Source organism: Trichosurus vulpecula, chromosome 8, assembly GCF_011100635.1.
Source record: "Trichosurus vulpecula isolate mTriVul1 chromosome 8, mTriVul1.pri, whole genome shotgun sequence".
NCBI lineage: Eukaryota > Metazoa > Chordata > Mammalia > Diprotodontia > Phalangeridae > Trichosurus > Trichosurus vulpecula.
This window is the reverse complement of record NC_050580.1, coordinates 74,902,637-74,928,570: the sequence shown is the minus strand read 5'-3', so window position 1 is coordinate 74,928,570 and position 25,934 is coordinate 74,902,637. Positions and strand designations below refer to the sequence as shown.

The 25,934-nt window shown below is 41.0% G+C and overlaps 1 protein-coding gene across 1 annotated transcript in view; it reads right to left on the bottom strand.

The window, feature by feature from the left end:
* Nucleotides 1-23,866, bottom strand: part of GLUD1 (glutamate dehydrogenase 1) — a 34,667-nt gene extending 10,801 nt beyond the window's left edge. The window contains exons 1-5 of the mRNA XM_036734819.1: nucleotides 23,050-23,866; nucleotides 10,489-10,569; nucleotides 9,884-9,939; nucleotides 9,082-9,145; nucleotides 5,710-5,804 (exon numbers count right to left, since the gene is read on the bottom strand). Of these exons, the coding sequence (XP_036590714.1) occupies nucleotides 5,710-5,804; nucleotides 9,082-9,145; nucleotides 9,884-9,939; nucleotides 10,489-10,569; nucleotides 23,050-23,476 (723 nt within the window). The 5' untranslated portion in view covers nucleotides 23,477-23,866. The remainder of the gene's footprint in view (nucleotides 1-5,709; nucleotides 5,805-9,081; nucleotides 9,146-9,883; nucleotides 9,940-10,488; nucleotides 10,570-23,049) is intronic.
* Between the last annotated feature and the right edge of the window lie 2,068 nt (nucleotides 23,867-25,934).

Below are 25,934 nucleotides of genomic sequence, written 5' to 3'. Positions count from 1 at the left end.
TAAGATACACAGGCAATGGGGCGTAGAAATTTATCTTGCCCTACAAGAGAAGAAGGAAAAGGGGGATGGGAGGGGAGTGGGGTGACAGAAGGGAGGGCTGACTGGGGAACGGAACAACCAGAACATACACCGCCTTGGAGTGGATGGGAGGGTAGAAATGGGGAGAAAATTTGTAACTCAAACTCTTGTGAAAATCAATGCTGAAAACTAAATAAATATATTAAATAAATTAAATAAAAAATAAAAAAAAAATATACATCCAAAAAATAAAATAAAAACAAAGCAGAGGAAGGGACCACACTATCTAAAGACATAGCTCAATAATTACCAAGTGTGACAAGTTTATTTCATTAGCTCACCTCATCACAGTTCTGGTTGCTTTTGTTCTTTAAAGGAAGAAGCCCAGCAATACCTGATTCGGAGTTTACAACTCTTTTTATTTTTTTTGGAGGGGGAAGGCAGGGCAATTGAGGTTAAGTGACTTGCCCAAGGTCACACAGCTAGGAAGTGTGTCAAGTGTCTAAGGCTGGATTTGAACTCAGATCCTCCTGACTCCAGGGCTGGGTGCTCTACTCACTGTGCCACGTAGCTGCCCCGGTAACAACTCTTTTAACCAAAAATCCAAAACTAGTTATGCTTAACTAACCAACCAAACTGTGGACCCAGCACCTTTCATTCATGTATTCAAGATTTACTAATCTGCCACCTCACTAAGCTGGGGGAGGAGCCTAAACCACAAAAACCCCTGGGCTTCCATTTGATTGGCATTATTAATTCCAATGCCATTCTTCTTTTGCCCCCATCCTTATACATTCCCTGCCTAACACTTTTCCACTCTGATCTTACCCTAATTTTTCATTCCCATAATACTTTGTACAGTCACAATATATACTTTTTATCATTCTACACGTGGAGCCATAATATAGACTTGCACAAAAAGTGCTTCCAGGACAGGCCCTGGCAGTACTGTTTTTTAGAATCCCTACTAGAAGAGTGCTCAGATTACAGCAGCTCAATAACTGCTCTAACTGGATACTTCAAAAAACTCAAAAAAAAAAAATAAAGTTGTTATATATCTGAAATATCTAATTCATTATACTAGAGTACTGACTTACATCGGATCAAGGCTTCTAACATTTCACACTAAACATCAGATAAAGGAAAAACCTTTATTTTCCTGTAGCAGATCATTCAAGCTTGAGATCCTCAGCATTATTAATCTCCATGGCTGTTACTAAACTTGGCAGCCATCCACAGCCAATCTGAAAGGAAAGCTTGATTTCCTCCCCTCCCCCGCCACAAGGACCTGACTTTTTCCTCCACAGTAACTGGCAGACTGCTTTACTGTTTGCTAAGGGTTTGCAGGATCTCACCACAGGATTTCCAGAAATGAAACTTTGGGGGGGATTTTTTAAAGATTAAGACTTTCCATTACAGCAAGCTGTAACAAATCAAAGCAACATGCGCTTGTACGGCACTTCTGAGTTTTCAGAGTGCTTTCATAATCACGACTGCCTTTAGCACGAAGGAGATACTCTCAGGATGCTTGGCAGAACTTGAGGATTCAGAGAGGGGAGGGGGTCGTGTGAAAGGAAGGGCTACATGAGATAACTCAAAATCACCAACAGCTCAAAAACTTCTGAGACTCCTTGAATAAAAAGGGGAAACGCCCTTCATTTCACAATGAGAAATGAAGAAATAAATGAAAAAAAAAAAGGAACAGGAAGAAGGCCATAAAGCAGAGGAAAGGAAGGAATGCATAATAGTGCTGGACAGGTAGGTTGAGGCCCAAGTTACAGAGGGCCCTCATTTTGAATACAAAAGTCTATATTTGATTCTAGAGCCAGGGGGTACCATTGAGCAGGAGTGGTCAGACCTATACTGTACTAACTGAAGATGGATGGAGCAGGGAGGAGACTGGTGGCAGGGAGCCCAAATAAAGGCTAAAGGGGAAAAGGAGATGAAGAGGTAGCTGAATGAGGAGAAAGAAAGGGACATACACAAGGTCTTGTGGAGGTAGAAACAAGATTTTTGCAAACAATTAGAGGTGCAGTAGATGGAAGGGTCGAGGGTGACCCCAAGGCTGCCAGTCTCTGAGCCTGAAGGATGGTGGTAGTCTCCACAGAAATAAGGAGTATGCAAGCAGGCCAGGATTTGGAGGAAAGATCACTTGTTCTGGTTTTGGCTTACTGAGATGCCTGCAGAACAGCCCGTTTGAAATGTCCAAGAGGGCTGGCTACCCTGATGGAAGGCAGAGCAGCCTTCCAGCCTTGTTCTGCCTGCTACCAAAGGACAGAACTAAGAACAACAAGGAGAAGAGGGAGAGGCCTATTTCACATCTATGTAGGGGAAAAAAGCATTAAGAGTCATCCCAAAGCAGAAGAGGATACCTTAGGAGGTACTGAGTCTCCCTTCACTGGAAGTCTCTAGGTACTGAGAGGGGCTACAGGGAGGATTTCCCAAGAGATTCTAGGTTATAGAATTAGTGATAAGACCTAGAAATGACATGTCTTGACTCTTAGACACAGGTTTGACAGAGTTCCCGATTCTTATTTTACTCAAGGAGCTAGGCCTCTGCTCACATATCAACAATCACCACAAAAACTCAAAATCTGACATCAAGAGATGGGAGAAGTTGGTGTTCAAGTAGACATGCATAAGAAATTAAGCCTTCAATCCAGTGAGAAGGAGCTAAGTTATTTTTTTTCTTTGTTTGTTTTTTGAAAAGTCTTTTAGGCCACAGGAATGCAGTACCTTTTGGTAACTAAACAGTATGCTTTCATTCACTAACGGCAAAGTTCCAAATGAAGCGTGGGTGGTAAAGCACAGGAAGTGATTTAGAAAGCTGTTTCTAAAGCAAATCCAAGCAGGCAAATGACTATAAAAGCAGAGATTTATGGAATTAGTTTTCCCACAGATTTCTTTCATGAATAATTAAAGCCTCTCTTAAGAGTGCAGAGCAGCACACCACTTGTGATGCCAACCTGCAACTGCAGTAGCTGAGGGCAGGAGCCAGGCGAGCTCAGACGCCAGTATCACCAACCACTACCAGAGACCCAAGTACACCATGACGGCCTGTAACCCACACAATCTGTCTCAGTGCTGGGCTGCAAGAGCACCTGCTAGATTTAGCTTCATGAACCGCAATTAGTAATTAAAATAATAGCATTCTTGCCTGAGGCCCTGATTTCTTTCTCATGTTATTTCAACAAAAGAACCTCAGTTTACAAGTACCAAAATGTTTGGCTGACTGCACCAAAGCTCTCCTTTGTTGTCAATGTGTGCTAAGCATACCAACATCTTGTCTAAGTTGGCAGCAACAAACTCTATGAAGGCTATTTGAGAAGAGGGAGTATGAAAACACTTGTTAGACCCATTGGGAAAGAGAGGCGACCTTATGAAGGGCAGGGAAAAGAAGCTTTCTGGGAGTGGAGGACAGACAGTGCAGTTGCTTTCACCTGTTTTCTGCATCCACCCCTCCCTTGCTGCCACCAGCCTAGTCTTGGCCCTTATCACCTCACATCTGGCTAATACAACAGGCTTCTAAATGGTATCTCTGATTTCAAACCCTCCCCCTTTCAAATGCATCATAAGATGTAAATCCCTTCAACTAGCATTTGAGGTTTCCAGTGTCTCAAACCTGCTACTTCCAGCCTGTCTTGTACTATTTCTAACATGATGCCTCGTGTGCTCCAGGCAGGCTGTGGCTCTCTCATGCTTTGCTGCCTCCACTGCAGTGTATTCTCAAGTCCATATAACAAAATGCAGGTATTGTGGGGGAGGAAAGGGGAAAGGAAAAAAATTTGTGAAATTGATCCAGTATAAAGAAATGAGACTAAAAGCTTAAAAGCCACTGAGAAGATTCAAACCTGACCAAAATGAACACTTTCTTAAAAGAATCATAAGGACTTGGCAAGAATACAACACCAAAAAATGATACTGACTATTAAGTCAGGAAATGACAAGTTAATGACGTGGGAGTCATTTCAGGATGCAGTCAAAATCAACACTGGAAAGATAAACATGAGAAGATGACACTGAAGAATTTTAATAGTTCCAGCTTGACTTATTTTAGAAAAACTACTGATGTTCAAAATAAGGGTAAAGACAACGATTATCACCATTTCTTAAAGCAGTCACTACAACAAGGTGGACAAAAGCACCTAGAAACTCCATAAACACCTGATCTCCTTACTAAACACAAAGACACATTAGGCAAAACAAAAATGATTCAGATTTGTAAAAAACATGGCTGCCATTCTCTCTGCCAAATCAGGCTGCACTGAGTTTGCTGTGAAACCCAACTGAGACAGATTACTTCAAGCACATCTGTAACTGAAACTGGAAGGTCAACCAAGAGACACAAAATGGAACAGATCTGGCAGCATTTCAAGAATCACCTATTATCAACGATGGTGGAACTAACTGCCACATTAAGACTAAGACATTAGCACCAGGTAGAACTATAAAAAAAGTAGAAAAGACAAGTCAGGAAGAATGGCTTGAACCAAGAAAGAGGTGCTGCAGGCAATAATTTGGAAGGCACCAAGGGACTACTAATGTCCAAGATTGCAAAGAAGAGAAGATACTGAAGCCAAAAAAATACTCACAGTATTATTTAGCATTATTTTTTAAAAGCATTGATTTGAACCAGCAATAATTATTGATTATCCTTACTTTCTCATTTCTTTAACATCTTAGAAGTAAGTGGAACATGTGAAAAATATAAGATGCTACTGAATTTATTTCTCCCACCTCCTTTCCCAAAAATTTTACTAAGCCCCAGAATTGTTCAGGGCTTCCTCAAAGATAATCATGGCACCCAAGAGATCAGTGTCAATCTTTTTCTTTTTGGAGGGGGGGAAGGCAAGGCAATTGGGGTTAAGTGATTTGCCCAAGGTCACACAGCTAGTAAGTGTGTCAAGCGTCTGAGGTCACATTTGAACTCAGGTTCTCCTGACTCCGGGGCAGGTGTTCTTCAGTGTCAATATCTACAAAGGAAAATCAAATGGATAGAGTTGTCCAAACTATAACACTGAGATGGATAGGCAGTGCAATGAATTAGCCCATCAGCATGTGTATCTTGGACAGGGAGTGAGGATGAACAGTAACTGGAATTAAACAGGAGAAAGATAGCATGCTGGACTGCACTAGGGACAGCAACCTCCCTTATAGCAAAGAAATCACAAATCATATTAAAAATCAGAGAACATCACATGTTTTGAAAAACTGAAATTGTGGATAACCCAGAGAGCAAGAGATGCAAAACAGCCATCATTGGTCTGCATGTGCAACGTATCACCAATAATGATTTCAGCCTCATGAAGCAGCAAAGGGATTTATGAAGCCCATGGTCAGATAAGGAAAGGCATATTGGTGAGAAGAAGAGATGAAGGAAAGGCAGTTGTGCACTGGCACCTAGAGAATGACCTGAGACCTACATGAGCGCCTCTGGAGGAGCCTGCACTGTAATCTAGACAGGAAGTACCAAGAAAATAAATATCTTCTCCCTTACATTGAGAGTATAAAAATTAACTCACACTATATGTCAGGAACCTCTTAAAAACAAAAAAAAAAAAAGCAGAACAGGAAAAAGGGAACATTTCCTGATTTGTGCACATCCACCAGAATATACCGCTTCCTAAGAGACACAATTTAATGTCCTGTAAAATGAAACCATTTTAAGCCGAGCCCTTCTCTGGTACTTACATAATGTCCTATGGTACTGGCATATGTGTCTGCAATCCAAGACATCTCTCTTTCACCTGTGCTCATGTCAGGAGCAGGAACATCAACACCAGGTCCTGTTTGCAGAAGACAAAGGCCAATGCAATCAATTTTTAACCTAAATCAACATAAGCTAGTGACAGGAGGACCAAGAACCCTTTATAACAAAAGCCAATCTAGCCTAAAATTTGTTTGAACAGTCCACATAATATGACTTGACTTAACTTACTGTTTCACTGTAAACAGAAAGCCAAATCTTTTAAAAAGCATTCAGCAATGTATTTCAATTTCTTTTGGAAAAATCATGCTGTGTGTTGATCGATTAGGCAAACAAAACAAACCCATGATTGATTTTTAAAGTAGATATAGTGGAAAGAACATGGCACAAGTCAAGGTATTCTCCCCCCAGCCCTCCTACTAGAAAGCTATACAAACATAGGCAATGCACTTAGCTCTCTGGTACCCCAGCAGCCCCCTCCCTCCATCTGTATATCTGCTATAATACCCATCCACACTACTACCTACCTCACGAGGTTGCTGCGAGAATAAAAATGAGACTGTGTTAAGTACTTTTGCTATTTAAATAAACCCTCACCATAGAGACAAAAAATGTCTGTAAGGTAAGAATAAGTATAAAGAAAACCTAATTTCCTTCAATTTTACATTGTGAAAATTATGTTGCATATCTGGGCTATTATGTAGACCAGCTGAAAACTAACCACCATTCAGAGCATTATTTCTTTAAGAAAATGCAATCTGAGTGCTAAAAGACAATAAACTTTTGAAAAATGGCTCTAAGCTGCAGACTGCCCCACTGCCCAGACTTCTGTCTTGATTTTCTACTTTTATCACTAGTGCTTAGCACACTGCTTGGCACATAATAGGGGCTTAATCAATAAGTGCTTTTATCACTCATTCTTTTTTTTTTTGAGGGGGGAAGGCAGGGCCATTGAGGTTAAGTGACTTGCCCAAGGTCACACAGCTAGTAAATGTGTCAAGTGTCTGAGGTCACATTTGAACTCAGGTCCTCCTGACTGCAGGGCCAATGCTCTATTCACTGTGCCACCTAGCTGCCCCTATCATTCATTCTTAACATCGTACATCAGGAAAGCTAAGCTGGAGAAGGGCCAGAAAAGACAATGACCTGTGGATGGGAAGATTTCTATGTAAGCAAAGAACAAATTAAAAGAAAGAGGATGATTTAAAAGTGTATCATATCATGAAACATATCAAGGTACACATCTCAGAATGCTAGAAACTTCAAAGTATTAGTTTTGGGGCAAGTTATAAGCAGAAATATGGTAAAAAAAAAAACCCTTTCCTTTTTTCCCTTTTTGTCAACTCTCATGATATACTTCCTTCTTATAAATACATAATCAACTATAACATATTAAGTGATTAATCATGAGGCTGACTCTAAAGTACTGCATAAGAAAGCACTTTTTTAAGTAACTGAAAAATTCAAAATCTAAGTTTTAGGCACATTTTAATTGTGCTCTTATTCTTTGAAAACTGGTAGTCTACAGATGGTTTGTCCAGAAACCATTTTCAAAGTTCTGTATTCTCTGACCAAGATGGATGGCTATTATCACCTTTTATAGCAAATTTTAAGAATATAGGGGTCATTATTTACCATATGTGGTACAGTCTGAAAAGTATAAGTAGGTCTAAGAACCTAGAAAAAGTAATTTGTAAGGGTTATTAAAGAAGCTAAAGATGTGGCATCCATCTACTTTCATCTGGTGTACTTTACCTTTGAAGTTTTTCGTCAAGGACAATTATGTACTCCCACAAAATGTTCCCTGGTTATCACTGTCACGAAGGGATCCACAACTGGTCTAATAAAATATGACATTTGTGTTCTTTTCACTGTGGACACCATTAAATAGTTTAGCTAATATACCCTCAGACCTGTTGAGGAAGACTGATAATAAGACCTTGTGTGATCCATTCCCTTATTTCTCCCATAAACAAAGGCATGTTTCCAAATTTATACAATTTCACCTTTTTTTATTATTTTTTTTTTACTATTGTTATTTTAAAGGGGGGAGGAGAGATTATATTTCTAATCTTAAAATTTAACACCTGATATGAAAAATGAAGTTTCTTTCTTTACTCTTAGTAGAACATCTGGTTTTTTTTTTTAAGGATAAAAGTCTGTGTTTATTACCTGCATAGACAAGGCAAGTGTTTTAGTTCAGTTCAACTCCCATTAGGTACCTACTACCCACAATGCAGTAGGGAGAGAAAGAAGAAGAGACCCTGGACCTTAAAGGGCTTACACTCTACAAGGGGTCTACGGCACATATACAACTAAGCATTATACAAGGCAGAATTATGTCAAAAGAGCAAAAGAGAAACATGGATGAAGTGGTCTGTGAATATTCTAAAAGGAAAATGTCATTTTAAGCTGGGGGTAGAAATCATGTTAGATTTCATGGAAAATGTGGTATCTGACAAAGGTCTTGAAGAAAGGATTGACAGGTGGAGACAGTAAAGGAGCACATTCTAGACATGGCACAGGGTCTAGGAGAACACTCAGGCAGGGGAAGAGTACAGGATGTCTGGCTCGATTGCAACGTGTGGAAAAGCAGTCTAGAAGGAAATAAAGCTGAAAAAGTTAAGTTTGAGCCAGACTGTGGAAGCCCTTCAATTCCAGGTTAGGGAGTTTCTATTTTATTCCTCAGCAATCACAAGCCAGGGAGTTCTGAGGTCACCAAGTGACATGGTCTGATCAGTGTGTCGAGAAGATCACTTTAGCAGCTAAGTGAAAACTGGATTGAAAGGAGGAAAAACCAGAGGCAAAGTGACTAGTAGGAAGCTACTAGTCCAGATGAGAATTGACTGGAAGACAGTGGGAGAAGGAGGGGTACTTTTAAGTGAAAATGGGACAAATACTAGAGATGTGGTAGAAACAGACTTACTGGCAACTTTATTCCTTCACACCCCAGATCTAACATATTTATCAGAAAAAAGCGCAACTCTCAGTATCAACTTGGATGAATGCCAGACTAAATGCGTCAAGCATGTAAAGATGGAACACCTAGAAAATGAAATCTGCTTTAGAAAGAAATGAAATGGTGCAGCACAGCATCACTCAAAGAGGCCTGGCCTGGAAGGAACAAATGGGGGACTCCAGGCAGAGCTGGAAGAAGGCTTGGCACAACTGGGCTAGAAGCCAGATGTGAGATCACACATCAAGGTCCCTAACCTCTCCCTTCACCTCGCTTTCCTCATCTGTAAAATGGGAATAATGATATCCCTCCTATCTCCCTCAAAGAACTGCTGTGAGGAAAGTGGTTTGGGGTAAAGCCTAGGCCACCAGGTGAAAAAGTAAGTAATTATAATACATACCAATAAAGCCCTTTTTTGCTAGTTCCATAGTAAACCTTCTTGTGATTTTTTCCAACTCATTATCCTATAAAGAAACAGATATTTTTGGCCCAGTTATATATTTAACCCTTAAAAGCAGCAGGATCTTCACATATGCAAAGTTAAACTGAAAGCAGCCAGACCCTCAAAAGGGCCCTGTCTCACAGCTTTGTGGGCCTTTTTTACTGGGTAGCCATTTCGCAATCTCTAGGCAGCCTATCACAGGCTGAGAGACCTCGGCACAAGGGGGTCACATTCGGGACTGTTTGAGTTATGTCTGTTTATTATTATATTTGAACTATCTAACAAATTCAGAGTTGGTTTGGGGCTAGCTTAGGGAGCCCAAACACAACGAGCTATGGCTGTCTCAGAACTAAAAGACTGTCAATTTTTTAAAATGATAAAATCTAACAATATAAAAGGACTTAAAGCTATTATAGTATCTGAGATAGACAAAAAAAACCCCACCAGATCAAATAAAACAAAAACCTCAAAAAATTTTTTAATTCAATGCAAGCAACAATTATTTAAGTAAACAGTGTATTCCAATGTACAGGGATCTACCCCTTTACTGAGGAAAAGGTCACTAGCTCCATCAAGTAGGTGACTTTTTATACAGCAATTTACCAAATAAGTAACTTATTTACTTGTTTTTCCATCTGTCTTTTAAGCAATAGGGTTCATTACTCTCACCTCTGGGGAAAGGGGAAATCAGCTGGGAAAACAGCCAACACAGAAGGGCAGAGGGAACATTATTCTAATCCTCACATAAGGCAGAACTTACAGAATAATGCTTGGGATTGATTTTAACACCAGCTTTGGCTCCTCCAAATGGCACATCTGAAGCAAAGTGGGGAAGAAAAAAAAAAGACAAACTGAATACTTAAGAGTAAAAATGTTTTCAAATCTTGAATGCGGAATTCAATCTTTCTCCTAAATCTCAATAATTAACAACTATGTCCTGTCAAAGCAATAATTAAATCACTTTCTAATTTTCTAATAAGGCCTGTAAGAATTTTTTGTAGCTCATCTGTTTAATCAGAATTTCTATCACATTCCAATTTGTTAATAGTTAATTCAGTCCTACTACTAAAAGGCAATGCATTCTTTCAAGAAGTTTTGATTTTATGATTATACATGAAAATAAGTTACAAGAGTAAATGAAAGTTTACCGATATAAAAATGAAAGTTTACTCATTTTCTTGTAACACACATGCCTCAAAAGCCTGTTGAAAATTCCAAAAATTAATGAAGCTTCTAATAACAATTTAGTTTCAATTCCTTACTACAGTATCTTGTTAAAAATAACAACATTCAGACATCGCTTTTCTCTCTAAGACATTAGAGCACTTTTAGAACATCCTACCGCAAACGAGAAAGCTCTCTTACCAACCACGGCACATTTATAAGTCATCAGAGATGCCAAGGCTTTTACTTCATCCACACTAACATCTGTACTGTAACGGATACCTATAAGAATGGAAAGGATAAAAATAGGTTTTAAAGAAGCATTATTTAAGACAGACCTACAGGTAAATAAAATTTTTTTTCCAACTAATATGCACTTATTTTCTCTCCCTTCAATCCTCCCATCCCAATAACAAATATAGTTAAGCAAAACAAATTCCTACATGGGCCACATCCAAGAACGTGTCTCACTGTGCATCTTATGTCCATCAACTCTCTGGAAGGAGGTGGGCGACACACAGATTTCCTAGAGTTGTAGCTGGTTACTGCATTAATCAGAGTTCTTAAAGTCTTCCCAAGTTGTAGTCTCAGCATATAATCTGGTCTTAAATGTACAATTCTACTATTTTTGCCAAACTATATGAAATCATTCAAATCTCCAGAAGCAGCATCTTGCCTGAAACATGTGATGAAATGTGAGGGTTTTTATTTTTTCCCCCAAATAACATCCTAAATTGAGTTTAGCTTTGGAAATCTTAAAGGGTCCTAAAAGAAATATTTTTTTTAAAATTTATTTTTATTTTACAACAGACAGTTCCACATAATTTTGAGTTCCAGATTTTTTCCCCTCCCCAAGACAACATGGAATCTCATATAACTACCACAAATGACTTTGCATTGAATTAATTTATACACTAGTCAAGTTGCGGAGAAGAATTACGACCAATGGAATGAATAATGAGAAAGAAGAAACAGAACCAAAAAAAAAAAAAACCAACCCAAAAACAAAAACAAAAGAGAAGAGAAAAAGGCCAGCATGAAGTATGCCTCAATCTGCATTCAAACTTCATAGTTCTTTCTCTGGATGTAGATAGCATTCTCCATCGTGAGTCCTTTGGAGTTGTGCCTGCACTCTGTGTTGCTGAGAGGAGCGAAGTCTGTCAGGGTTGGTACTCACAGAATCCATATATCTGTGGTTGTGTACAGGGTTCTCCTGGCTCTGCTCCGCTCACTCAGCATTATGTCGTGTCGGTTTTTCCAGGTTGTTATGAAGTCCGTATCATCCCCATTTCTTATGCCACAATAGTATTCCATTACCTTCATATACCACAGCTTGTTCAGCCATTCCCCAATTGATGGGCATCCCTTTGATTTCCAATTCTTGGCTACCACAAAAAGAGCCACTATAAATATCCTTGTACATATGGGTCCTTTTCCCACTTGTGTGATTTCTTTGGGATACAACCCTAGAAGTGGTATTGCTGGATCAAAGGGTATGAACATTTTTATAGCCCTTTGGGCATAGTTCCAAATTGCTCTCCAAAATGGCTGGATCAGCTCACAACTCCACCAGCAATGTAACAATGTTCCAATTTTCCCACATCCCTTCCAGTATTTATCATTTTCCTGTTTTGTTATTTTAGCCAATCTGACAGGAGAGATGTGGTATCTAAGAGTTGTATTTTACTAGCTAGAAGAGTCTTGTCTTTAAAAAAACAAAAATAAAAATCCCTAACATTCCTTTTGTTCTTAGTCACTAGGTGAGCAGGGAAGTACTTGTGTACCTAACTGCATTTAAAATTATGCAGATAAATTTAGCCTGAAATCTACTAATCTTGCTCTATGCCTTCACATAATGTTGAAGGTGAAGAACTATAATGTTTTATTAAAAAAGCCCTATTAAGATATATATTTTATACTTGAAGGTTATAGTTATATGTTCAAAAAAGTGCTTTAAACTTTGTTTTGTCCCTTATGTTTGCAACTCTGAAAACCATTCTCATTCTTTGAGTATAGCATCTCAACATTATAGCTTGGCTTTGGGCCTCTTATTTGGTAATTTTATCTTTAGAGTTGTTAATTCCCTGAGATGAATTTGATTTCATCTCAGTTTTATAACTGGGTCTTGTGGCAGTCAGTGGACAGTTTTGATTAAGCAGTTCTTGAGTTGTATTAATGGCATGTGGGTTCCTGAGTTTCCCAAGTGAGGATGCACTGCTTGTTCCACCTAGGAGATAGTCTTCTCCATGGAAAGGACTCAACATTTCTCTGTGTGTGTGTGTACACATACACATATAGAGAGATATGGAGGTATATGTATATTTCAACTTGGAAATGGCATAGTTTGAATGAAGACATACAGACAATAGATTTGAATGTCTGAAAAACAAAAAAAAATTATGCAGATATATCTTTTAAGGATGTTTCCTAGACTTAGGCTACTAGGTAGGTACTCAAGATGATCTGATTACTGAGACACTGATTATGCCCTGAAATCTGCTGGCAGATAAGGAAAACATTAGATTTCATTTTTATGGAAAAGAACGCATACAAATTCATCTGCAAAGTCACTTTTTCCCCCTAGAAACAAAATAGATGAGATTGTGTATAGATAAGATTTTATATAAAAGGAAATGGGGTAAGATGGTGCATATCATCTTCTACTTGATGTACAAATGATAGCCTATTAGAGCCAAGGACACAAATTATAACCTACTGAAGGTATTTCTGTGATTAACCAATATACTTAGATTACTCTGACCTCAGAAGTCCAGAGTTTTTGTCAGGTGATGAGCCATTTCACCAATCCCAGACTCCAACAAGTAGCTATATAGTGCAGATAATCTGTTGGCTTTATATCAGGATGTGAGAGTTACAAAGATGGCCTCAATCCTAAAAAGTTTAACTGTTCAGAATTTAATTCTTATCCAGACAAAAATCAACCTACTTAAGAACATTCACAAGCTAAGTAGCCTATAGGCAAGGGCCAATCTTTCTCAGAAGACTTTTGGATTATCTTATGTAAACTTTGTATTTCTCCCAGCTCTGCACAGTAAACAGTATACACAGAATAGGAATTAATATTTACTGACTTAGGATAATGTTCATAATCAAGTTACCAAAAGCAGTTATTCCAAATGATAATATGTATTCTCCACACAAAGAGACATAAAGACTATAAAACAAGGAAAACAAAAAGCCCATTAAAAAGGCCTGCAAATCATAAGATGAGTCAGAAACCAACTATGACTGTTCTATGGATTACCACAGAAAACACTCAAGTTTCCACTGGATGAGACCCAGGAATATTCTTATTTACAAAGTTAAAAAAAAAAAAGTTACCTACCACACCCAGTCAGAACTCAACTACAAAACAGAGCAGGAGAGACAAGTCTATAAAATGAACTGCTTCAAAAAGCATTCTTTTTCCCCCTTCTAAATGTTTGAAATTTTGTCTTCACATTAGTCATTCCAGTGGGGTAGGGAGGAGAATCTGCTTTAACTTTTAAATTGAATTTTTCCTAAGAGTATCTCCTAAAAGAGGGAGTGTTTTTAAATGTTTTTAGTCCATTCTTTAAACATTTATTAATCACCTACTATATGCCTGGCATTGAGGCACTAAGCTAAGTGCCTGAGATACAAAAAAGCAAAACAGTCCCTGCCTTCAAGCTCACGATATAATCAACTGTAAAGGAAGAGCTTTGGGACATCAGTACAAAAGAATGGAGAATTTCCCCCCTTTTCCTCCCTAACTCAAGATCTTAGTTTTTTTACCCTTTGTAACTAACTGAAAACTGAAATTACTCATTTCTGCTCAGAAACCAATGTAACTTTTTTTTAATTGAGGAAAATCATAATACGGTCAAGAAATAAATGAGGGAAATATTTAGTTTACTTAAGGGAAATATCCTAACTTTTGGGAAAAGTATGCTGTTTGTGCATTGTCTGAGCTTAAGTCCCTCATACTTTCATTTTAATCACTAGATTAGCAAAACAAAATGATTTGTACATCCTAGCTAACTTATAGGGAAAAGAATAACATTCAATGTTTACCTTTATAATAGAATAGGGGAAGCCCTCATCTACTGGTCTGGGACCTGTGGACACCTCATGGAGTGTGTCTGTGCCTGGCCCCTTCCTCCATCATCAGCTCATCAGCAGGGAAGGACTGGCACTTTGGGATGATGGGCACCATCCCAAGAAACAGATGCTGACCATAATAGTGGTCATCCTAAGAGTTTGAGAGGACAGGTTAGTTTTCAGGTTCTGACTGGAGGTGAAAGCTGCTTTCTACAACTATAACCTAATCAAAAGAGATGACCACCACAAGAGGGATGACCTATTCATGCTTGGCTGGCCAGGAGAGTTGCTACTCAGAAGGTACAGATCTGAGGTAAATATAAAATATCTATTCAGCTTGGAGTCTCTCCTACCTCCCAGGAGAATATACTGGAAGTGATGGGTTACTGGGCTATGTTTTTATAAGTATTTGTCAATATGCAATTATGAATCTTTTAAATACTTTGTGTAAAAGAAAATAACAATCCTATATTGTTATCTACTACTTTGTATACTGAATGTCTTTTCTAGAAGGAACTCTTATCAATTACCTTTGGGGCCAGACCTAAGATTTAAGAGATTTTTTTTCCCCCTTGGGTCTTTCCGGTAAGACATAATGAGCCAGAGAGGATGGTGGAGAAGAGAAGGTCCAAATCCTCTCTCTAGGCATCAGTATCCCTCCACAGAGCTGGACCCAGACCACTGGAGCCCATATCCAAGATCTACTGTCAAAAAGGTCTATATGATGGCATTTTAAAATAAAGGGTTAAAAACCCACACACACCCTCACTCCTAGTGTCTTAGGAAGTTATAATTAAAGCCTGCAGGTTTAAAAACTATTCCCAAATAAGTTTATATTAAAAAGCAATGTGTAAGACACATTAATAGGCCTATGTGACTCAGAGGACTTGGGGTGAAAGTTTGAAGTCGCTTGGTTCTCTCTGTGTCCCTTTGCAGAAGTCATTCAGCTTCTACAGTTCACTCTGGTTTCACTTTCCCAAAATATAAAAATATTTCTAGTAACATTTAGCATTCAAAGAGAGTCAAAGTCAACATATACCATTATGCAAAAATACCTTGGAAATAGTAAACGTAACTTCAATATTTTAAATTTTAAAATAGTGAAATTTGGAACAAAACTACTTAATGCATTTTGTGATCACCTAAAAATAAAAAAAATATACATCTCTGGTGACATAACTGATCAAATGATAGCTCCAAATGACAATGATAATGACAGCATATACAGCTTTCAGGGAAAATTAAAGTCAATTTGTTACTATGGTGACATGGGGGAAAATATGTCAACTGTCCATTAAAAAAGTGACTAAAAAACCACAGCCAGTTTGAATTTTTCTTGCTTTTCCTGGTTATGAGTCAAATACCCCCAAAATAAAGTGGCATTTGTTTCTATAATGAATCACATAGTAACTGGGTGAATGCAATAAACAAAGCCATAGGTTTGTTTTTTAATTATCACTAGCTAGATCTCCCCTAGCTCTCCAAACCTTACAGTAATATTCTAGAGAAGGAGAGGGGAAAAGCGGTTCAGCAAAACCAACCAGTACGCTAAGGCTAATAGTCTATGTAAGGCTCCCACAGCTGAAAGAGAGGAAAACCATGCAACGTTGACAAACTTGGTCATCAAAATCTCACAGCATTTAGCTTAAGGCTATGTTGTCCTTTCCATTTATACTGTTCATTTTTCTTCACATCAGTTCATACAGGAAGTCTTCCCATGCTTTGTGGAATTCTTCATATACAGGACAGCAATGTTCTATTACATTAATGTACCACAACTTGTTTAGCCCTAGCCTAATCCATGGGCATTTGCATCTACTTTGTTTTCTGTTCTTTTCTATTACAAAAAAAATACTGCTCAAAATACTTGGTGTGTATATGAAGCCTTTCAATCCTTGACCTCTGTGGCAAACAGCATATATTCAAGTCCTTTGTGTGCTGGGTGTACTGGGGTATAAAGACAGACCCTGATACAAAATATTTGCTCAAGTGGTAGAGCTTTATGTAGAATTTCAACAAGTGTGTTGATCTAGATTCCTGGGGCCAGGGCAAATTAGAAAGGGTTGAAAAAATAGCTATAGGAAGGCATAGTGACAGTCAAGAAAAAAAGACTATAAAACGTAGGCAGGAGCTTAATATTAATAGCAGAGCAGCAGTGCTTCATTTGCTCTACCTTCTGTGCAGTCTTGGTCATGTCCAGGAAACTCTCTAGGTCTCACTTTCCCCATCTACAAAATGAGGGGATTGCACTGACCTCAGGATCCCTTTATACACTTAAAAAATTGAGGACATCTCCTCCACTAGCTTTTGTGTATGTGATTATATCTACTGATGCTTACCATATCAAAAACTAAAATGTCTCAGTATTATTTTGAAAATAGTGCTGACCCCAAAGACGCCCTGAAAGGGTCTCACTAGATCAGATGATCTAAGGTTCCTTCCAAAATCTAATCTTCTGATCTTACAGAGGTGTAAGGCAGTCAGGTGCTGGATTTAGGGGGCTCAGGTAAGAATGCAGGGGAAGAGATGAGGATTTAATAGAAACCTCACCAGGATAGGCATGGTAAAGGTAGGTACATCAAAATACAATCTGGACAAACCTGACATATTCCTTGTCTGGATAGCTACATCATCAAATGGCATTGTGGGCATGTTTTCCCACATTAACACACAACTCTAAAGTCCCTTCTACCTCTCAAGAGTGCAGGGATCTCATTCTTGTCAAGGCTGAGTCCCAGGACTCAGCACAAGGTCCTGAACAAAATAACAGGTACCAGGACACTGTCAAAAGGCCTTCTTCATATCAAGTATTTGAGGGATTTCATAGACTTTTTCTCCTTCTCTAACTCCGTATGTGACACAGTGTTCATATATAGAATACCAGAATTATGTCAAAGAGAAAAGGATATGACCCCATAAAAAATTCTAGCTGAACTTATTTTGACAAAAGGAACCACGCATATTACTAGACTAGAAAATAAGTCACCAGGTCTCTTATGTTTTGCTTTTGTACTTCAAGTTTAAAATATTAGGTTTGGTTAAGATATGGGAAAAGAAGTTACTGATAATCCATCAACAAATACTATCTTTTCACCCCTCATTCCTTCTGACTTACTTTTCTTTTGACCCTTAAAATCCCAGTCCTTACATGAGTTCTGGTGAGCTAATCCTGTTCTTACGGTTTCAAGAACTAACTGTATACAGATGATTCCCAAATCTACTCTCTCTCTAGCCAAGGATGCTCAACCTACATACAAAGCCCCTATTTCCAATGCTATTTCCATGCTCTATGATGGCCCCCAACACTGCATGCTCAAAGCTCATCCATTTCCTCCAAATGAGCTCTTCTTCCCAGGATCCTTTCTGTCTCTAGATAGCACCAGTCTTCTAGCATCTCAAACTATCAACTTCTACACTTGGGACTTTTAGTAATCTTCCCGGACGTTCTCACCCTCATCCAGGACTCTGGGGTTCAGCCCTACAAGAGGGAGACATTGTGCTATGTTACACTGAAGTGAAACAAGCTCTAGGTCACGAGCTGGTTTCCCTGCCTCCACAATCTTAGAGAACCAGGTACTCTTAGATGAATCCTCCTAAAAACAGTACTTTGAAAATCCAGGCCCCAGAACCAGGAACAGTAAGTGGAAGCTACAGAAAAGCAGATTTTCATAGAGAAAAACTTCAGGGGCAGCTAGGTGGTGCAGTAAATAGAGCACAGGCCCTGGAGTAAGGAAGACCTGAGTTCAAATCCAAACTCAGACACTTGACACACTTACCAGCTATGTGACCTTGGACCCCGATTGCTCTGCCTTCCCCCTCAAAAAAAAAAAAAAAAAGAAAGAAAGAAAAAAACTTCCTCACAATGAGAGACTATCCAAAAGGACTACCCAGGAAGGCGCTATGTTTTTCCACGACTAGAGTTCTCCAGGCCTCAGCTGTGTGATCACTTACAATCAATTAAGTTATAGATTCTTGGAGTATGTTAAAGTAATAATTATTAATTTATACAATATTAAAGAATGTTCCTTTACTACCTATATGAATGTAGAAATCAGAACTATAGGAAATGCCTTCACCTGGCATGAATACTTACACAGACTCTACAGTTTTACTTAGTAAAGCAAATTATTAATTTATTAATAATTATTTGTAAGCAAAATATTTATTACAAAGTCATACACAACTATTCACTTGATTCGGCCCCTTCATTAAAACTTGGCCAGGACTCAAAAACACATTTCAAGCTGTATTCCCTCTCTCCTTTCTTGTGCTCATGATGAAACAAAAAAAAAAAAGCTGTGGTCCTAATGAACTTGGACAGGCATTATTACTAAATCTTCATTTGGGTCACATCTACTCAACTTCTAGCAAAGGAAGTAATTCTGAAAAATTGGAAACTCTTAAAGACTTCCATAAAGAATAGTGTGATTCTCAGGGAAAGAACAACAAGTTCACAGCTAACTAAAACACATTCTTTTGCTTTTTAAGGTGGGTAAGGGTAGACAGGGAGAAAGGAAGCTACTTCAAAATTACTCCTTTGAAAAAACTCTTAGCTGGGTAACACTGCCTAAAATATTGCCTTGAGCCTAGCAGGTATTTAATGTTTACTGAAATAAATTATGTCTTAGATAATTAGAGTTTTACTCTTTAATTAAAAACTTGTTTTAGCTCTTTTCATGCGTCTCCAAAAATGTACTGTATATTGTTACAGTAATTTTCGAGGGGGGGAGGAGGGGTCTGAACCTGGGCTTTCATTGGGATGGAGCAGGTATTCTGAATCCAAGGCCTGTGAACTTAATTTTTAAAATATTTTGATAACTATATTTCAACACAATTGTCTTCCTTTGTAATTCTATGAGGGTTTTTTTGGCTTTAAAAACATTATTACAAGAAGCCAATGGGTTTCACCAGATTGCCAAAGAGGCAAATGGCATAATATACTTTTTTCTTATTAGAAAATTTGTGGCATGAATACAATTACTTCTTTGTTTTCTTGATAACTGCTTTAACAAAAGACATGGCAGCTAGGAAGGCTTAAGCAGGATTCTTCTTAACTGCTTTTTAGGTGCAATAAAACAATCCCATTTGTTTTCAGAAGTGTCCTTTGACTTAGCTGTAACACTCAAGTGGCCATTGTTTCTATCCATTTGACGCTACTAAATTAGATGACCTTGGTGGTCTTTTTTGGCTCTAAATCTAGGATCCTAATGATTAGTTAGAAAAACTCAAGAAAATTATCAATAACAAAAGAATCAAAATAATGTGTGTCTACAAAGTACCTATTACAGGTATTATAAACAATCTGTATTGTTTTCTGAAAATACCTAAATTAGACATCTTAGCAAATATCTAATGTCTTTGATTATGTCCTGGTACATAAATTAGTTTTCTATTAAAAAGGCTGGATTTTTTTCCATGAAAGTAATTAGTGTATCAATATTTAAATAACTGTAGCTTGTATACTAAAACCCCAAACCCTAAAGATTCAACATTTAGATAGTTATTATACATTTAAGTGTTTAAGAAAACTTAACACATTACCCATAACATCCCCCAGCCCAAATTCTAAGAATCAAGATAAGACAAGAAATCTTATAACACTGAGCTGTCTTTTAAAATAAGCTTAACAAACAAAACATGGATGGGAAATTTGTTCTGTGGGCAAAATTTTTGTCAACTTAAAAATATATACTATAACATAAGAAAGCAAAAAGTTATACTTTAATTCTAAGCAATTATTTCAAAGCTGATACGTACAAAGGAGTTCTATCCCTGTCAAAATAGTTACCTTGGGAAGAAATGTTGGAGGCTCAAAATCTTACCAAAGTATTACTCTACAGTACATCTTCTAAATCAGGCCTGAACAACCTGCGGCCCATAGGGCCGCCAAAAGATTTCGGGCAGCCTGCAAAAAATGTAGAGGGTGCCCAAAATCCCTTGGGGAACCACAAGTTCTGAAAGCCTGTTCTAGATACTTGCAATAGAAAGTGTGATGTTGTGGACAGAGCATGGAACTTGGAGTCAGGAGAGACTTGGGTTTAAATTCTGGACCTAACACTTGCTAGTTGTGTGACCTCTGGCAAATCATTTGACCTCTTTGTGAGAAAAGAACTTTGCAAACCTTCAACTTGACACATGAACGTGAGTTACTGCTTTCATCCTTTCAGTGTGAACTTGATTTGTGTAAACAGTCAAGTTATTTGGAGCAAAGCATATTCTAAAAAGCAAGTAAAGTTTTATATTCTAACACTATATGATTTGCATGATGGAGTATCTCAATTGGTTTTGAAAGAATTCTAAAAGTCTAAAAATTGGTTGTTTTTTTTTTTAAATGACAGCATCACTGGAATATATATACATATGTAGTCTCCCATGATGAACCACTCACAAAATTAAGACTCATTTGAAAGGTCTAATTTCTGGAGCAGCTAGGTGAGTAGAGCACTGGCCCTGGAGTCAGGAGGACCTCAATTCAAATCCAACCTCAGACACTTGACACACTTATGCTGTGTGACCTTGGGCAAGTCACTTAACCCCAATTGCCCTGCCTTCCCCCTCCAAAAAATAAAAAAGATCTAATTTCTTTGGGGGAAGTGGTAGGGATTCACATACTACACAGAAGAGGTCATTCCTCAAATCTTAATGGTTTGAACGTAAAATATTTAATTTAGAGTTTGGAGACTGATTTCTCTCAGAACTGTTTTAAGCTTTTAAGTGTTCAGTGATTTCAGCTACTCTGGATTCCTTAACAAGTGTTTGTACTATAAAAAGTAAACCATTTTTTTCTGCCAAATTCAATACTCTGGAGTTAAAGGATTTTGCTGCAGCAACAAAAAGATATGATGACTTTGCATTAAGCTCCAATTGTTTCATATTGTACATGGTTCCCCCTTGTTTAAAAAGATAGCCAAAAAGAAATTAGACCTCATAGCTTTTAAAATTAAAATTGGCAATGGAGTAAACAGACCACTATCATGTTAAAGATCCGGGATGCCTAGTCTTCTAGCTCATCACTTATAGATGTCTTAAGCATGCCACCTATCTCTTTGTTTAAGTCGCTGATTAAAAAAAAAAAGCTGAGGCCTAAGGACCCATGCTTGCACAGGAGTCTTCAACTGTGTGTGACCTTGGAAAAATCACAACCTCCCTGGCCTTCAGTTTTCACATCTGTAAAATGAGGGGGCTGGATGAGAAATGGATTAGAAACGGAGTTTCAATTCCAGCTGTCTGAGCCAAATGGCCACCGCCACTTCACAAAATCACGAAACTATGACCCAAGGCGGCAGTTACTTACCAAGGTCACATCTGTGGGTAGTGTCAATACAGATTTGATTTATAAAGTAAAATTCTGTAAATCATTAAGCTAATGATTGTTCGTTTAAAATGCAGTTCCAAGCAACTGCTATTCCTGAGCTGGGACCACCGGAAATCGCCCGAGTTTTCTTTGGAGGAGAAAGATCCTTTTCTAAAGTCTCTGTTTGGGAACCACATTTTAAATGTGGCTGACTGAAATGAGTGGCCTATAAATGAGGCCAATGTGGCACAAATAACACCGGAGTCCGGACGCTCCTCCCCGCTTGCTGGCACAGAAACTTCTCTTTAGGACTTAGAGGGAGCAGGTAGCGGCTCTTTCTTAAAGTCTCTTCCACATCTATATTTATTTCCCTGATAACAAAACTCACAGAAGTAGCGATCTTTTCAACGCCAAAGAGGTTCTGCTGTATGTCTGTGAAATTCATATTTACTAGGATCAGTCTCTGGCTTTGCTCAGGATCCTTTGCACAAAGGAATGAAACCAAACGCAAAGGAAAGGATTCAAGCGAGGTGGGACACCGAAGAAGTACTCAAAGGCACACAAATGCCCATCAGGACCGGAGAAAATGGTTTCATTGAGCAAAAAAAAAAAAATTGTTTCGACTCCCTCCTCCCGAGCCCCAAATCAGCAGTTGGCCACGCCCTTGCCACACCCCCAGAGCTCTTTCATTCTACTGGCTGACAGGCTGGCCACAAGGCGCCTCTAGGCTGGCCGGCCAAGCGCTTGTTTATTGGAAGACCAGTCAAACATTTGTGGGTGCCCGGGGCTCCCCAAATTAAAGCCAACCGCACAAACCGGCAGGAAGGGCCCCTCAGTGAACGGAGACGGGCACACCCGATGGTCCGCTCTCGCCCCAGGACCCCCGGGCACGGAATCGGGAGGCACGGATTTTGGGGGAGGGGGGGCGGGGCACCCGGTAAAAAACAAACGACTCAATACGTCCTGGGCACCTGCCCTCAGAGGGGATTGGAGAGAGACCCTGGAAACCTTTAAGTGTGTCTGCAATGAAACTTACTGGCTACCTCTCCCTTAGTAAAAGGGTCGGAGTAACTGGTTTAAGGTACCACCAGATACCCTCTCCATGGACGGGGCAAGAAGGAGCAGGAGTCGTAGACGTGTCAGGAACAGGAGGGCGCGCCTTCCGGCTCCCCCGCGCACACATCCCAATCTACACTTTCTTTTGGAATTGGAAACACTAGCAATTGGTGCATCCTAGAGAGAGAACTTTCTAGGGGAGCCTCGGTCCGCCCACTACGCCATCTCAGGACACAGGCTGAGGTTAGAAGGCGCAGGGTAGGCGCCCCCCGCCCCATCGGGCATCGGCCGGGGGGGTGGGATGTCAGGCGCGCCCGCCCCCGGTCACTCACCTCCCTTGCAGGGGGTGCGGTGCTGGCTGTGCTGCGCCCGGTAGCCCTCGATCACCTCCCAGGAGCCGTTGTCCCTCTTGATGGGGAAGGTGACGCTCAGCACATGGTTGCAGGGCTTGATGATGCGCAGGATGCCGCGCACCCGGTTGCGCTTCTGCTCCTCGGTCTCCCGCGTCTTCAGGTCCTCCACCAGCTTGTCCTCCACGATGCTGGCGCCGCGGTCGAAAAAGCCCTCCACCATCTTGAAGAAGTTGGGATCGTCGTCCCCGGCCCCGGCCGCCTCGCTGTAGTGGCGTCGAGGGGCTGGCGGTGTGGCGACGGGCTGACCCCGGGCCCGCAGGAGCAGGGCGGAGGCGGCGGGGTCTGTGGCGGCGGCCGAGGCCCCGGCCCGGGACAGCTGCAGCGCTTCCCCGAGGTACCGGAACATGACGGCGGCGGCGGAGGGAGAGGGAGGCGGCTCGGAGACGGGGGTGGCGGGGCCGGTGGGAGGGAGCGTCCGCTCGAGCCGAGGCTGCCTTTCTGGCTCTCTTCTCGGCGCTCACAGCCTAACGGGGAGCGAAGGAAGGCTTTCCGGGACAGCGGCCAGACCTACGCCTTTTAATGGCAGGAGCGCAGGGGGCGCGGGGGCGGGGAAGAGGAGGAAGGGCGGGGGCGCGTGCGCGCCCAGCGCCGCTGCTGGGCGGGAGCGGGGTTCTGGGGGGGAACCCCGGCCCCCAACGCCACCGCGGCCGCCGCCGCCGCCGCCTCTGTGACGACCAACGCGCGGGCCCGCGGCTCGCGCTCCAGGCCTCCTGCCCTCCTGACCGCGCCCCCGCTCGTGCCCGCGCGCGAGGGAGGCGGGGAAGTGGGGGCGTGTCTTCAAGGCCGCGCCCAGGGGACGTGCTCCAGGCCCGGAGCGTGCCCCTCCCCCCCAGCGCCGCCGGGTCTGGGTCGGGCTCCGCCTCCTCCTTCCGCCTCTCCCCTCCTCTCTTCTGGACGGCGCCCTCCGGACCTTCCTGGTCCCCGCAGCGCCGGGGTTCCTGAGGTCAGTGAGCCGGCCCCGGGCGGCCTGAGAGGCCCAGGCAAGGACGAGCCCCGGGGCTGGGGGAGTCCTGAGGCGGGAGGCTGGAACCGGAGGCCTAGAGTGCAGACCCCGCCCCCCACCCCCGAAGGAAGGGCCGCGGCCTATGAAGAGGCCACGTGCTGCGGGGGCTTTGACCTCGGACACCGGAAGACCGGGTTTCAAAAGCAGCCGCATTGTGTGACCCTGAGCGAGTCACCTAACCCACCTGACCGGGCGGCCCTAGACAGCCGAGACCACCCTTTGCCCCTTTTTCCATCCCTAGGGCCTGGGACACAGTAGGCAGTTAACCTCTCTGGGCCTCTGGTTCCATGTTTGTGAAATAAGGAGCTTGATAATGACCTTCCCAGGGGCCTTCCTGCCCCAAATCCGTGATCCCGTGGGTCAGACCCTTCTGACGGCGTTTTGCCCCTTGTAGGTTGGAACCTGAAAGAGACGAACGAAAGAAAAGCTTTTTGCCCATCATTTCATCTGCGAAGCGCAGACCAAGTGCTAGGGATGTAAACAGAAATGAGACAGACTTTCTTCTGACAGCTATGTTAATGAGGGAAAGACACACCGAGGAGGTTCAGTGACAAGTCACACGGAGAGGCTCCGGAGTCTTTAGGGTGCAGGTGGTTTTTGCAAAGCAATTCTTTTTAATTTTTCATTTAAGTAATCAGTTTTATTGAGGTAAACCTGGGCAAAATGCTTTGATGTTGTTTTCAAAGCAAATGTTAATGCCTCTTCTTTAGTGTCATCTCCACCGATACAATGATAAGATTCCTGACGTTGAACAGGGCCAAGGACTTTAGGGACAAGCACTTTCTTTTCTGGGTCTAAAGGAGCTGTAGCTCCTATAGGAGCAGTGGCCGGGCTGCACCTCCACAGAGGCTGCTTCCCAGGATGATGACTGAGAGCACAAGACTTGGTTACAGGGACCTGGGCTATATCCATTGGTGTCTGAAGGGAGATGGTAATCGAGGTGGTGGTGGCCCTCAACCACATCTGCAATCAGCTAACCTCCAGTGAGGATTCTACAATCAGAATCTCTTGTTCCTGACCCCTTGTCCGAAAAAAGATAAATTTAAATGACTCTTGAAAGGCTTTCCCTGCAGAATTGTTTGTTCTCTTCCCATAGTTACAGATATTAAGCTTGGGTACTCTAAGGTGGGCTACCTGGTGGCCTCAAGTTGAGGGCCATTCACAAACTGTCCAATATCCACAGTAATATAGGAAGGCTGAGTCTAGAAACTAAGGGGTAAGCCCCAAAGTATCAGTCAGGTGGCAGGCTGCTAGTTGGGTCAGTGGATGGAATGCCACATATGGATTCAGGAAGACCTGAGTGCATTCAAGACCTGGACTAATAAAGTAATGGTCATTTCTGGGCCTTTAATGACGTTATGATCCTGGGAAATTCATAGGAGTTAGCAGGCAAAGATTTAGAACCCGAGTTGGAGGGGAGCACTCCAGGCTATTGTCGGCAAGGTAGTTGATGAGAGATTCAGTTCAGACACAGGAATCTAAGTTTCTTCTTTGACCTTACAGTCTAGTTAGGGAATGTTGGATAAGTTTATAATCAAAGCACAGTACCCTTGATTTACCATATGATTAGGCTTCAGAAAGGGTGGAATGATAAGTCAGTCATAATGCAAACAGCAAGGAGATAAATTTTCTGCAATTAAATGTTAGTGTTGGAGAAATTTGACTGTAGGCAAATTTCAGATGCAATTGATTACCAGGGTGAGGAATTTGATACCTCCTGAAAACTGAGGAGCCATTGGGATTTTTTTGTGAGGTAGATAACATACTTCTTCGAGATTAATCTGATGTTTAACATGATAAA